Here is a 15376-nt window from a genome sequence, read left to right as displayed (position 1 = left end):
ACAAGACCTTAATACTTTCTTTTTCTTTGCTCTGTATTTTATGCAAAACAGATTAGAAATCAAAACAAACTTCCACCTCTGCCCCTTCAGTGCCCCTTAACACTCAGGGGGGATTCCCGCCACCATTACTCCACCCCATTACTCACGAAAAAAACCCTGAAATATCCAATAATAGTTTGAAAAAATGATATAGTAAAGTGTACAGTATATAAATATACACTATGCCCTGTAGTGGGAGGAATATGTAGATATTTTACTTCAGTTGAAGTAGCAATAACATAACGTAATACTTGAGTGAAATCATTTACATATTATCAGTAAAAAGTAAAAGTAATCAGAATTAGCCATGTTACAGTATATTACTACATGTTCTGTTGTTGGATTATTGCTACTGATACATGAAACTTTAAGCGGTGTTTAAATGTTGTAGCTGGTCAAGGTGAAGCTACTTTACCCATTTCAAAGTCAGTGTCAAGGTAAAACTTATTGTCATCCTCCTGTTTAAAGTACTCAGCATACAGGGGATTGAAACAGTCTTCCTTCAGTGGGAAGGCAAACACAATAAAAACACAAACAGGCATGTATAATAAAAAAAAATAGAAGAAAAGACTAAAAAATATGGTCAGCATTAAACAAAAATAAATACATTATGTAAATAAAAATGTCGACTGGTGCATAGTTTAATTTACTTACAATGCTAGTATAAGTTTCTAAAATACTAATCTGCAAAGTAACTAGTAACTAACTGTTATATAAATGTAGAGGAGCAAAAGTAACCAGAATATATCTCTTTGACATAAAGTGAAACTGGTATGACATTGAAATACTCATGTAAAGTATTTGGGAACTGTGGTTAAGCAACGGTGAAGAAAATACCACACTGTAACAATACTCCTTTTTTTGTTGTTGTTACTTTTACTTTGTCTTATCAGTTCCTGTATATTGCAATTTTTTTAGAAGGAGATACTATTTTGTGCTCTTGTCTCATTGATCCTGGCTTGGGGTATTTAAGAGTGTGTACGTACGCCGCCCATTTCTCTGTATCCTCCCACTCCTCTGGCTGGTAAAGTATGTTCAGTGCGATAGCCTCTAAGGATCTCTCACACAGAACACGGCCAGCTGTGAGGTGTTACACTTTCCCCTTGACATCCACGACCACAAAGGCACTTGAAACCAGAGCAGTTTAGGGGCACTATTATCAGTTTCCTCTTCAGCTCTGTGGATATTTTAAGGCTGTGCTGACAGAAGGAGAAGCTGTGCCTGGAGCAAGGAATTTAAAAAAGAAAAAGTGAATAAAACTTTTTTGGGACAAGATGGCACTCCGGCAGAACTCTGACAAGGAGCCGAGCATTGAGTTGTTCATTAAGGTCAGTCATTTCTGTTCATTTTCACTAAAAACTTGCAAGAGAAAGTTCACTGTGAGCTGTGAGGCAAAAGCCAATTACACCTGGATTCACTGTCAAAAGAATGTGCTGTTCATTGTTAGATATCACTGTTATCTAAGAGAAAAAATATATAGGCAATCAAAGGAGTCACACGAGGATTTGCTCCTCACTTATCAGTATTGTAAAAGGGCAGAGATCTGCAATAAGTTTCTGTATGAGCAGCATCAATCAGAGGACAACTCCCACTTTGATGGGCGCCATCCCCAGATACCATGTGCTACAGATGTTGAAGTGTTTGTATTCTCGCTGAGGGTCACGTCATGTTTTTTATCAGCGACCTCTGGCCACAGACAGACAGTCCACCTTATCATCGTACACCCAGAGGGAGTGAGGCGCATGCAGGGTGACTGGCCCCAAGCCTGAAGCTGGCACACCCACTCAACTTACGCACACATTCAGATACAGTCAGCTATATCGTACCACTTTTATCCAAACACTAAACTATACACCGGGTTCTTTTTTTTATTTTCCTTGCTCTGAACACAGATGTGTTTTAGGTGTTGGTATCAGTACAGACACTGTGTTTTTTTTCTAACATATAAAACGAGGTCAAATGAATCTAAGAAACAATACACAGACAGAACATCGTGTCTCCTTGTGAAGACAACATTCAACATTCAATCACTTACATTTTGGGGAAGCTACAGCAGCCTGTTAGCTTAGCTTAGCATAATGACTGGAAACAAGGGGAAACAGCTAGCCTGGCTGTGTCTGAAGGCAGCAACATCCACCTATACACACATTTGTTTATTCTGTACAAAAACCAAAGTGTGAAAACAACAAGTTGTGGTTTCATGGGGGTTGGTTGTGCTGGACTATTTCTTGGTTGGATACGGGCACTGCTCCAAGCCAAGAAACATTCCGGCACAAATTGTTTCGTTGTTGTTTTGGTTTTTGTATCAAACAAACAAGAGATAACCTGTTATGTAATGAGCTTTAAAAGTGCTGGAAGGCAGATTTTGTTATCTCTGAACAGAGCCAGGCAAGCTATTTTCCCTTAATGCTAAGCTAAGCTAACCAGCTGCTGACTGTACCTTCATGTTTACTGTACAAACATAGAGTGAGAGCGAGAGTGGTGTCAATCTTCTCATCTAACTCTCACGAAGACGGTAAATCATTTCCCAAAATATCATACTATTTCTTGGACATCCACATGTTGACAACAATATGGTTTAAAGTCGGAGCCTGGTAAATGCACGAGGGGCTGTAAGCAGACAGTGTTGTCATGGTTTGAGTTGGCTGAAGGAGAAGTGCGAATGTTGGCGTCTGTTGTTTTCTGCCACAACACAATGCCTGCTTTTCCTCTACATGGAGGAAACTGCCTTTAAATATCCCAGACACGCCTCTCATTCGCTTGTTTATCAGCAGAGGAGACGAGGTGAGATATTGTGATTTCTGGACATTTGTGGCTCGTTTTGACCATAAAGCTAAATGTCCTAACGATACTTTTTCTTTGCTTTTCAGGCTGGACACGATGGTGAGAATGTGGGGAACTGCCCCTTCTGCCAAAGGCTCTTCATGGTTTTGTGGCTGAAAGGAGTGAAGTTTACAGTGACCACTGTTGACATGAGGAAGTAAGCCCCCCTCCCCCCTCTTCTGTGACACAAACACTTCCTGAGCATCTGGTTGTGGGGACTTTCACACAGAACTCTATTAAGAAAGAGAACGAGGGAGAAATTGAGAAGTTTTTTTCAGTAATCCAACCCATTTCTCACTTGTCAATTGGTGTAAGAGGGTGGAGCCTGTAAACTCAAAAATATAAAGAGCTCTATGTGGCTTTCGGACAAACACCTTTAATTGAGCCTTTTATTGTGTGACTTTCTCAGGGTCATTACCGGTGAGCAAATAAGATCAGGAAACTTTGAAAGAATGCTGATAATTGAATGATTCAGAGCGCACACACAGCGGGCCTCTGAAATAAGCGACCACTCCCAGCGCTGTGTGTTTTTATAACTAAACCAACAGCTAACGTTGAAATCATTAATCCAGAGTGCCACATTCGATTCTGACAGCCTCGATAACCAACAGGCTCTCTGGATTCGCATGCTTGATAACGGTCTGATCGTAGCACTGAATGAAGACATGTATAACCAAGTCAAACCCCCTCCACCCTTGTCCCTCTTTCTCTGTCCATCTCTTTCTGTGTCTTCTCCAGGAAACCAGCAGAGCTGAAGGACCTGGCCCCAGGGACAAACCCTCCTTTCCTCCTCTACAACGGCACCCTGAAAACAGACTTCATCAAAATCGAGGAGTTTCTTGAACAAACACTGGCCCCTCCCAGGTACTGTAGGGCCTAATCACTGTACAAATATTAAAGAAGTGTGAATTTGATGATGGCTTATTCTCATTGCACATGTTTACCCCCAGGCTACTCTTTTCTTCTCCTCTCTGCAGGTATCCTCATCTCAGCCCGCTGAACAAAGAGTCCTTTGACGTGGGTGCTGACATTTTTGCAAAGTTCTCTGCTTTCATAAAGAACAGCCCAAACAACGCCTGTAAGATTCATTAAACATATAACAGCTCATAATGTCATAGTATATAAACAGAATATAAAGTAGTTGAAATTTGAAATGATTTAGAAATGAAATAATAATAAATAATAAACAATAATAATCAAATTAGTCCAGTTCCTGAGCCACTTCCTTTGGCTGGGGTGTTAAACAGCTGGATGAATGTCATAGCTGGTTGAGGTGAAGCTAATTTTGACAACTTTATCTACCGTTTTGTAGATTAACCTATTAACCCAACTAGTAACTAAAGATACATGTCAAATAAATGTAGTGGGGTGAAAAGTAAAGTAAAGTAAAGTAAAACCTATACCTAAACAAAGTACTTGAGAGTGAATTTACTTAGTTAATTTCCACATGTGTCAATGTGTCTCTGTGTTTCTGACTCTCCAGTCCATGAGAAAAACCTGCTGCGGGAGTTTAAACGCCTGGATGATTACCTGAACTCCCCCCTCCCTGAGGAAATTGACCACAACTCGACGGAAACCATCAGCGTCTCCAAGAGGAAGTTCCTGGACAGCGACCGCCTCACCTTAGCTGACTGCAACCTGCTGCCCAAGCTGCATGTCATCAGGGTGAGACATCACATCAGTTGTGTTGATGATTTTGGGGGATTTCTCTGGGTTTGGGTTTTTTTGTACAGCTGGATTATAGAGCGGATGTTAAACAGTTGGTTGTTAGTTGTTTAAACTGTCACCTCTCCAGACTGAAATGCTCGGCTGTTTAGGGGACATTTACTCAGGTGCTCTGCTTCAATACAATTTTGAGGTACTTGATACTCGACTGACTTGAGTATTTCCTGCTGCTGTATCGTCCTGCTTCACTACATTTCAGATGGAAATGTTTTACTTTGTACTCCACTGCATTTATCCGACAGCTATAGACACGGGTTCGTTTTCAGGTTAAGATTTACATTAAAAATTATACATCTTTAAAATGCAATCCTTCATTTAAGATTAGACCTGGCGTTCCCAACCTGACTCCGTACAAAAAGTAGTGTTTGGGGTTGTTAATAGGCAAGGCAGCTTTCTTTATATAACACTAACAACTACTTTATGCTTTTGTAGATTAAACATAATGCTGAACAGTATGCATTTTATATGCATTTTACTTGTAATTGAGTATTTTTACATCATGGAATTGATACTTTCAATTAAATAAATGATCTGAGTACTTCTGTCACTTTCTGACCTTCATGTACCTGCAGGTACGCTCTCAAAATGCTTCATTTTGATCTTCCTTTCCATTTATTTCAGATTGCAGCCAAGAAGTACTGCGACTTTGACATTCCCGACCAGTTCACAGGCGTCTGGCGATACCTTCAGAACGCCTACGAGAGAGAGGAGTTCAAACAGACGTGTCCGGCAGACATTGAAATTGAGAAGGCTTACTTGAGTGTGGTCAACAAGAGGAAGTGAACTTTTCTTGTCCTGTTTTTCCCAAGTGTAACCATGTATGATGATCTGTAGAGGGCGCTAAAACTGTGGCAATGAATCAGACACTAGTCCACCTTAAAAAGCTTGACCTGATGTCGTACTAAGACTTGGGGACATGCTAAAACAAAATGTTTTATTGGTTGTATGTATTGACTATTTATTGATAGTCGATCACAGATAAATGGTATTTTTAAACCACATTGAAAAGGCCAAATGTGCAATTGACTGTTGATGTAATTTAGCAGAATTTTTGTGTATAGTGTAAATATAAATAAGTTTTTTATGATCAACATACCCTCATTAGAATATATGATTGTTTTAGTTTGAGCAGCACCTTCACAAACAGTTCATTTTTATGTAAAACATGAAATACACTTCTGTATCTTACCCTGTACAAATACAGTTTGATTATGATTATGATATTAAATTGTCTCACTGTCACAATAATAATAAAATAATAATATCATAATCTTGGTTTTGTTTTTCTTGGTTTTTGTGTGTGCTGACTAGTGCTATAATGCTGCCTTGTGGGAAAAAATGCAGAAACAATCCTGACATTCATCGTCCTTCTTTACGTCTCAAACCATAAATATTTATCTTAAAATATCAAAACTGAAAGCAGGTCACATAAATGACTTTTCAGATATTCAACTTTATTCTCAGTCACAGAAAAAGACCATTTTACAACTCCAAAAATATATTTTCTGTTGATACAGTTTAGACGATGAATATACTGTTTGGTGGGAAACACAAACGGTGATGGAGAGTGAAGGCGTTTCCGTCCCGGCCCTGCAAGAATCACACCAGATGTCCTGCTGCTGCTGTGCTCTAGTTGGTCACACAGTATTTCCAGAAACACGCTGACAGGAAATCAGAGGGTGAAGAATTAGGAACAAAGCTGAGGATATCTTACATTCTTTATGCACTTATATATTAATTTAATATTTACCTAGTTTTTTTTTTAATCTGTTTATCCATGTTGTAATTTTACTTCTGGTTCTTGTGTGTATTCCATATACACTGTGTACACAACATCTATTGCATGTCTGTCAGAATAATCTCTCCTCTCTTGCTCTTCATGAATTTTCTCCCCTTTTCCCTGTTAAAGGGTTTATATTGTAACGTTATCCAAATCAAGGGTCTAAGAGTAAATGCTACATGTTGTGCAGATTGTGAAGCCCTTTGAAGGAAATCTTTGATTTTGTTGAAACTAATCACATTATTATTCATTATTTACTCCTATAACATATTATCCTGTAAGTTAAAACACACTTTTAATTGCACCTGTCATCCGTGAGCATTAGGTTGTGGTAAGATTTGAAGATATTCAAGGTGACAAAAGACAAATCTGGTTTTAGTCTTAGAGTCTTTTACTCTGTAGAGCATGTTAAACAATTTCTCTTAATATATTCTTATATATTCTTATACTTTACTTATTCTACTTGAGTAGAATGTTCTGGTTCAGTCTCTGCCTGTTCAGGTGTAAATAACCTTTCCTACTTTAAATAGCACAAGCACAACAAGCCTTAGTTAAACATCCTTTTGATTAGTTCATTGCATTATAATAACGTCAGCCCAGATCCTGTATCACGTCAGGTATTGTTAGGGGATCTCACGTCAGGACTAAATGCCTGAGCCCTCGTCAGTGACAGCGTATAAGGAGCAGGTGTGGTTTGTGCTTGATAGAAAAGAATCAGTCACTCACCTCTTTTGTTTGTTTTTGGTAAGTTCTGCTCTGATCTGAGAAAACCCTGAGAGCGAAGTTTGTCGGCCGCTGCCAGCTTCAAAACAGTTTCTTTGAGGTCCTCAACCTAAAAACAACAACAACAAAAAATATATGTAGATGTATGGTGATCACATAGTCTCAATTTTAGCCTCTCTGCATTGGCTCCCAGTTGATTTTAGAACTGATCTGCAGATATTAATTTTAAAGCACCCCACAGTCTGGTCCATCATATATTTGTGAACTTTTTTGCCCATGTGTACCTGCAACAAACCTGTATTACCAGTCCCTCTGATCTAGGCTTAAAGCTAAAGGAGATGCATTTATAATAATATTTATAGTCTACTTTATTTATAAACCATTTTTCAAAACAGTTACAAATCACTAAAAGTACAGAGAGCAGATAAAATATCAACAATAAAATGATATTATTCAGTTTAGAATGTTTTTTTTTTAGATAAGTTTTAAGAAGGGGTTTAAAAGATTTTGCCAATTGTGCGAAAGCCTCAAACTCTGGAGCAGCCTTCTTGTTAAAAATGCATCTTCCTACCTCAGTGACTTCCTTTAAATCTCTACTAAAACAGTTTTATAAACTTCCAATTCGCTCCTTTACGTTTAACCTCTTCTTTGTCCTGTCCCAATCATTTCTGATATTTTAATGATTTCATTTTTTGATTTTGCTTTTTTTCTTTCTTTTTTTCCTTGAAACACTTTGTAAGTTCATTTGCTGTGCGATAATATTTTATATATAGTGCTATATTGCATATTACACTAGTGAGGACAGATGCATATTATCAGCCTTACCATGTTCACAAACTTATCTTGTTGTGCTGAACCTTTAGCCCCTGTGGGGAAAAAAATGTAGTAAAAGTTGAAATAACATTATTTTGAAAATCATATTTGACTCATTTGTCTTTGGACTGCAAATATCTATTTATTATTCGTTATTATTTTTACCTGTGTTCCAGGAGTCTCGGCCTCCGTTGTGCTGCATCAGTAGAGGATACAGATTATTCATCTCTCTCTGCTCCCCCTCGGCAGCGTTGGACCCATCCTCGACCTCTGACACTAATTTCTGAATGAAATCTATTGAAATAAAACAACTTCCTCTCATCATTCTGTCATTCGGACATCAATACCTCTGCAGTGAGTTTGCCCATGACAAGAGGTCAGTTTTAAAAAGGTATAATTTACCTGAAGCAAACCAACATTTTCAGTAAAATTAAAAGAATATATTAAGACAAAATGAGAAAACTATTCAGAAAGAGTCTTACCCGGCTGTGGCTCCAGGTTGGTATCAGGGTACAGAGGTAGGGCATGTGTCCGTCTTGCAGAACAAATCACAGCTACAAGGTAAAACAGAGCTACAGAAAGCATGGTGCCTCTATCTTTAGATGACCCGATCTGGACTATACCTCAGCCCGACTGAGAACTTCACTTATATACCCTCAGAGGCCATCCATCACAACCTGATCAATACATTATCATCACACCCAGTCTCCTTCTTAATGGTTCGGATGGGATGGATCAGGCGTCATAGACACAATTTAGGGGACCCTGTCAATTCAGCCGGAGCCTATCTGTGCTTGAACAGAGAGGCCTAACAAATGTTTACTCTGCAGCAGCAATCACCGGCTGTCCAGCGGAGCTCTGATGGTTTATGTCCAATTCGTGTCATTGCTCATGTCTGCGATCACAGAGCTGGTGGAAGTGTCTCACTGTAGGTTTCTGTGTCACTTTGAGTTGAACGATTAACATCTCTGAGGTCATTAATTATGACTGTCCATAGAGCAAACAGGTCACATTGTGGTAAATATATTATACATTGTGTTAATCCTGAGCTAAAGGTACAAACAGTTATAAGGGGGAAGATGCTGGAGGGGTGGGTGAAGGGGGGAAGAGGGTATGTAGATTTTTAACAAATGTTAAAACGTGAACCTTTCATTTCTTTGTACACACGTTCTATTTGTTCTCAATATACAAGACTAAGAGACTGCAGCCATGCTAGAGGCTCTGTGAGGCTGCACTTGTGTTGCTTTGAGCTAAATGCTAACATATCTTAGCTGGGAATGATGGAGTTCATTCATTACATTAACAAATATTTGGTCATAAACTAAAGTGTTGAACAAATTAGCTCTTTGATGCGATGATGGCGCTGGATGAGAAGTTAAGCATTTGCCAAAGTTACTGCAAGTCATCCTGCAGGGGGGCATGCACCATATTTCAGTGACCACAAATTCAGCCTCATGGTGGCACTTGAGAAAAAGTAAGAAGATCACCAAAGTCATTAGGACACATCATTTGGGCACTATGGATATGTAACAAATATCATGGCGGACCATCTAATATCTAATAAGTGTCACAAGTGCAAATGTGCAGTGTGCAGGGCAGTGTAAAAGATTCAGTGATGTGGCAGAGAAGGCAGAGCATATACGGAGGTCAGATTGTACTGACGGCCTGAGGAAAGAAGCTTTTTCTTAACACACATCTATTATGTGCAGGTGGTACATCCAAAATTCACCTCTACCTGAAAAACAGCTAATTTGATCACAAAACATTGCACTTTTCCTAATACGGTTAAGACGACATGCAGATAACTGCGTCGAGAGAGGACAGAAAATTACAATGTGAGATTTAAAAACGAACGTATCACTTAACTTCTAAATGTTTAAAATGTAAGAACAAAGTCAAGAGTAAATTATTCCAAAAATATAAAAGATCAAAAGCAGTCTGGAGTTTTACCTGTTCAACAAAGCTGTAGGCCGAAGGGCTTTTTGTCAAAATGAAAGGTCACAAATGCTCTTCAGATGAATGTACGTGGCATCAGGTGATTTATATGGTTGTCTCCACAGCTCTGTTGAAAACAACAACTTTTGATTCATCTGGCCGCTGAGCAGTCAACGAGAGGAGGCAGAGGCACAGCAGAGTTTGGCTTTAGGGTCAAACAGTGACTTTAAAACTGACATACCAGCCACATAAACACATTAGTCATTTAGAGAGGGGCAGTAAGACAAAACAATAACAAACTATCACAATTAAGATTCCATGCATGATTTATATTGATGTGTTTATCGTGGTCAAGGGGAATGTGTATTTAAAGTCATTATGGCTTCCTCTGTCGTTGACCTGAAAACAAAAACTGAGATCACACAGTTTTGATACGAACTCAAACTGACTGTTTTGCTCCAAGTATGACAAAGCATGAATTTTAAATTAACTGATTTGTTTAGACCCAATAGTAAATATCTGAGGAGAAGATTTGAGAAAATAATAGGACATGGCATACATACAAATGTGGGCAAATTACTTAATTGTGTGTCCTCACTTCCTTGTGAATTATTCAAATCCAGCCGGACAGAGAGTACGGTCAATTTCCATGAACGAAGGCTCTTAAAATAGCTGTGGTGTTTAAACAGGAAGAGGGCATCTGCTGTGTCACCGCTTGTTTTCCAACAGAGAACACAAATTAGGGAGCACAACATGTTTTAAAACCTCATAGTGAAAGCTTAATTATAGTGGGTTGAGAAAAGAGGGATGAAATATGATTTCACATTGTGCAGACTGTCTTATATGTGTTTTAAACAATTTGTGACAGATTAATAATAATCTAAATACAGATGTTTACTGAATAGTTATTTGTATGAGTGTGACAGAGGAGGTATCTAAAGAGGAAAGGGCCCACTGAGGTTGCATATGGAGCCCAGAGTTTGTTGTTGTTGTTTCTAGCTCCATTAATCTAAGTGGTTGAGGTGGACAAGGCAGAAGATGGCTGATTGATCACATGAATCCTCAGAGAAGGAATAGTCAACCAGTGATACAGATGAACCCTACATCTCCAATATTTTACATTCTTAAAAAATCCTTACAATTTATTTAGTGTTCAGCAATAACATACAATTATATACAACAGTTAGTTTCTGACCAATTAATTTGATTGCACGAGAGGCAATCCATGAAATGCTGATATAGACAGGGCTGGACTGGCCATCTGGCATACCGGGCATCGTCCCGGTGGGCCGTTGACTCAATGTGGGCCGGTCCGGTCAGCTATGTTTTTATGTTTTGTTTTTTTTTCTTTAAATTCCCTCCAACTGGGCCGATTGGCTACAGACGGCTAGCAGTGTGTTGCCAGCATCGACACATATATTTGTTCAATTGTTTGTCATCATGGGCTGACAGGCTCAGAGAGCTCCATGAGCCTTCGTGTGGATCGGTTTCTTTATTCAGTCGGCACATTTCTGGTGAGTAATTCCACACAAACAGGTTCTCTATTATACACACTTCCAGTAAATGTTGACTTAAGTGTTGTACACAGAACGGTGAAGCACAATATTCCCACCTTGAACAGGCTGTGTTAAAAGGGTCTTAACATAAACACTAGTTAGATGTGTGGATCTGCATTAACCTCGGCTAATCCGTGGATGGGCTGGGTTGGCCATAAAAATGAACATTCTGATTAATAAGGGATGGATGGATTGAATGATATAATGAGGAACATAGTAATTACATTCTGTACAATTTTGTACATTATGCTTTGTTGGCATGCAAATTATACAGGCACTGGGAGTTTATTCCAGACCCAGATTTTATTTGACTATCTGTTTGTTTGACTACTTGTTAGATTATATTGTGGGGATGACGATTGATGCTTTCATGAAATATTTACACAATGAGATTTTTGATAAATAATCACCAGTAATGTCTATATAATGACTAAGTGGGTAAAGGCAAATAATAAGAGCTATAACAGTCTGGTGAGTTCACAAAACGACATCATTTTGCTGTAAGGCAGCCGGTGACAAAAGACGACACTTGTGTCATATCAAGATATTACCATATCCAAAAGCCCACACTCCATTTAATCTCATATCACGATATCGCTGTAATATCCATATATTGCTCAGCCCTAAACTGACACTACTGGTTTTTATTTGAAGAATTTTGGTGCTGTGAAATACTGTACCGTTATGATGAAAAATTCTATAAAATATTGTGATATAAATTGTTTAAAATATTTTTCACCACAACTTTAGTGTCAATGAAAGAACTTTTGATCATATAATTGTTATCTCTGCTCTCTCCCTGATGCTGGTGTTAGGTCCATTGCTGCAACTCAGTCCATCCAACCTGGCAAAACCATTGATGTCCACATACAGTAACATTTGCTGCGTCCTTACGTCAACAGCTACTGGATGGGACAGGAGGATGTAGCACCTTGGAAACATCTTGACTAATTAAAGACACTTTTATGCCAATGGACTTCTATCTGCCCATGGACCTGTAATAGTAAGTCAGGGTACCTGGTAATTCTATTCAACCACATTGTATAACCAAAACTGCCAGTTCAACATCAGTAATCTTAACCATCAAGATGATCTGTAACTATCATATTTAGCACTCATGTATTTTTATTTTAAAAAAAAAGAAAAAAAAAAGATCTTTTTGGTCATTCAAATATATCATAAGTTTGACTTGTATGTATTTTTCATTGACATTTTTAGTAGCATAAGATAGCATTATATAACCAAAGGTCATTGGGTCTTTACCAAAACAGGCTAAGAGATGTGTTTTGAGTGATACATAACAAGCAGAGTTGCAAGTATTTTACTGTTACATAACAGTGAGTGTTTTTGTGCTAATAATGTGAAGTGTATTAAGACTTTAGATTACAGGTTGTAGACATTCAGTGTAAGTTGACTAACTAGCCCAATTAACAGTGAAAACATTGCATTGCATTATAAATTTTAGATTAACACAGTCATATTAAATGGCAAAACCTTATATTTATTTGACATTTTAAGGAAACTTATGAAGAATAAAGTAATGTTTTATATTACAGACTAGTCAATGTACATTAAAACAGTCATATTAATGGCACAAACTATATGGTATTCATATATCAATTTAAAAAAGAAAAAACCTGTTAATTTTATTTTAGGAAACTGGTAGCTGTGGTTGCCAGAATTTTACAGTGATAAATACAGTAGGCCCTTTTCTGCTATTATGGTAGATGGATATTAGTATATAATTAACATAAAAATCATGTTTATTATATGGCAAAACAGCGTTTTTCTTATGGTAAAAATTTGCATTTTTAAAACCGTAAAATCTGCGGTACTAATATCTCATTTCCATAATAGTGGAAAAAGTTCTACAGTATTTATTACCTTAAAATTCTGGTAACCACAGTTGCCTGTTTTCATGCATGCATAATAAGTCTTGGCTAAAGAAAACATTCTAAATTTATGTTAATGATTTTTTTGTTTCGCTAATATATAACAAAATATAAATAATAACAAATTGTCATGCACTAACCAGAAACACACATTTTGTCCACTTAAAATAATGAATTAAGTGTGGCACAGGTTTTATCTATGCTTTTAAGATATAAGCATGTAATCTTACAAAAAATGCTAAAATTCTTTAGTTACATTTAGTATGAGACATGACTTATGTCAGGCTTGTCATCCATCTGAAAATGGCAGTTTTAAGCAGTGTTCATTTTGTCTAACAGAACACGTAAAATACAGACCTGTGGCCTGTAGCAAATTAACGACTATTTAAAAACAAATAGAGTCCAAGCATTAGACATCTGACTATTCTCATATTGTGTATATTTGCAGGTGTACAGTGGACTGTGGAAGGAAAGACCCGTTGTGATCAAGTGTGCTATTGAGGATCTAGTCAAGACTGACGGAGCTCCAGACTGTACTGCAAGAGGCGATGAGCTTATTTGACAAACCCACTCATGGAACCTCTATGGATGAATTTAAAGAGATGCTGCACAGTTTCCTTAAGGTTGTTTTTTTCTCAGCAATTACAATCTCTCATCATAGTGTATTATATTGGAACAACTACTGCCATACAGAGCACAACCTGATCTAATCGAACACTCTTTCATTGAGTGTAACAAGCACACAAACTAGGAAATAGTTTGTGTATCAGTGTGTTTGATACGTCTTGGATACAGAAATGTTAAATGTCTATGACAAACATGCAGACTGTTTAAATCAAATATTTTTATATCAATATTTTTTTTATTTATACCACATTTACCTTTACTTGCAGGCTAAGCTTGGTGAGCAGCCATCTTTGAACACCTTGGTGGACAGGGTCATCACTCTGGCTGATGTCAATCAGGATGGCAAAGTGTCTCTAGCAGAGGCCAAGTCTATCTGGGCTCTTCTCCAGATCAATGAATTCCTTCTGATGGTGACGCTGCAGGAGAAGGAGCACACGCCCAAGCTGCTCGGCCTCTGTGGAGACTTGTATGTGACAGAACATGTGGACCACAGCTCCCTCTACAGGATAGAGGTGCCTCATTACCTGCAGGCCCTGGTCCCAGAGGCCTTGAGCTCCAGCTTGAACCACTGGCTTGCATCAGTCTGGCCCCGCAGAGCTTGCATCACCATCAGCCGGCTGGAGGTCTTCCACAGGTCCTACAGGAGTTTGTGTTGTGTGTTTGTGTTCCCTTTACATAACAAAAACAAAAAACTACAACAAGAGTGCAGAGTTACGCTGAACATATACTTGGTCAAAGCAACATTAAATTTCAAGGCTGTGTGTAATTTCCTTTTTTTATTTATTTATTTGTTTCATTAAATGTCCTTTGCACTTATGAGCAAACTGTTTCTTTGTGAAAGCCAGATTCAAAAAGGCTTCATTATTGGCTCATAGTCTATCATAAAATGTATGTATATGTATATGTAAGTTTAAGTAACACAGAGCTAAAAGAGGGAACACTGGACTGACATCATCATGAGACATCAGGTGACACAAACACCACTCCAAATGCAACAAATGACATAATTATAGATAATGTCAATCAAAAGGTATAAATGAAGACAGAAGAAGTTGTCCTCCTGTCTTCTCTTCATCTCTTCAGGAGAGGAGTGGTGCTGGAGCGAGGAGAGGACCAACAGTACTGGATGAGGGGCCATGCTGTTCATCATAGGGAGGAGGAGGAGGAGGAGGAGGCAGACCCCTGCTGGAGGGCCCAGGCTGCTCCTCCGGGACATTGAAGTTAAAGGGCTGTCCTTGTCCCACCTGGACCAATGACAGACCCTTTGCTGAAGGGAGAGTCTGGCCAGCACCTGGAACACACAGACAAACACAGACTGTTTTAGGATTTTCAGCTTTCATTAAAAGATAAATCACAGAACAGATTACAACACACCAACTCATCTTTATGACAAACTCTTACCACTGAGTCCTCAATTCAATTCAAAGAGCTGGATGTTCGTCTGAGCCATCAACCTAGGGCCG

General features: G+C 38.4%; 1 protein-coding gene and 1 long non-coding RNA gene across 2 annotated transcripts; both read left to right on the top strand.

Annotated features, from left to right (window-relative positions):
• The first annotated feature begins 1059 nt into the window (after nt 1–1059).
• Nucleotides 1060–5857, top strand: clic2 (chloride intracellular channel 2). The gene is made up of 6 exons (XM_022760030.1): nt 1060–1367; nt 2910–3019; nt 3601–3726; nt 3840–3940; nt 4346–4527; nt 5209–5857. The coding sequence occupies exons 1-6, from the start codon at nt 1314–1316 to the stop codon at nt 5368–5370; spliced, it is 735 nt and encodes a 244-aa protein (XP_022615751.1). The 5' UTR covers nt 1060–1313; the 3' UTR covers nt 5371–5857.
• A 5408-nt stretch (nt 5858–11265) lies between these two features.
• LOC111232701 lies at nt 11266–14854 on the top strand. Its single transcript, XR_002665560.1, has 4 exons — nt 11266–11352; nt 12210–12397; nt 13735–13909; nt 14180–14854. It is a non-coding gene; the product is annotated as an uncharacterized LOC111232701 (long non-coding RNA).
• The last annotated feature ends 522 nt before the right edge of the window (nt 14855–15376 follow it).

The sequence above is a fragment of the Seriola dumerili genome, unplaced genomic scaffold (assembly GCF_002260705.1).
Source record: "Seriola dumerili isolate Sdu_G_001 unplaced genomic scaffold, Sdu_1.0 BDQW01000331.1, whole genome shotgun sequence".
In the NCBI taxonomy this organism is placed as follows: Eukaryota; Metazoa; Chordata; class Actinopteri; order Carangiformes; family Carangidae; genus Seriola; species Seriola dumerili.
This window is presented reverse-complemented; position numbering and strand designations above follow the sequence as displayed.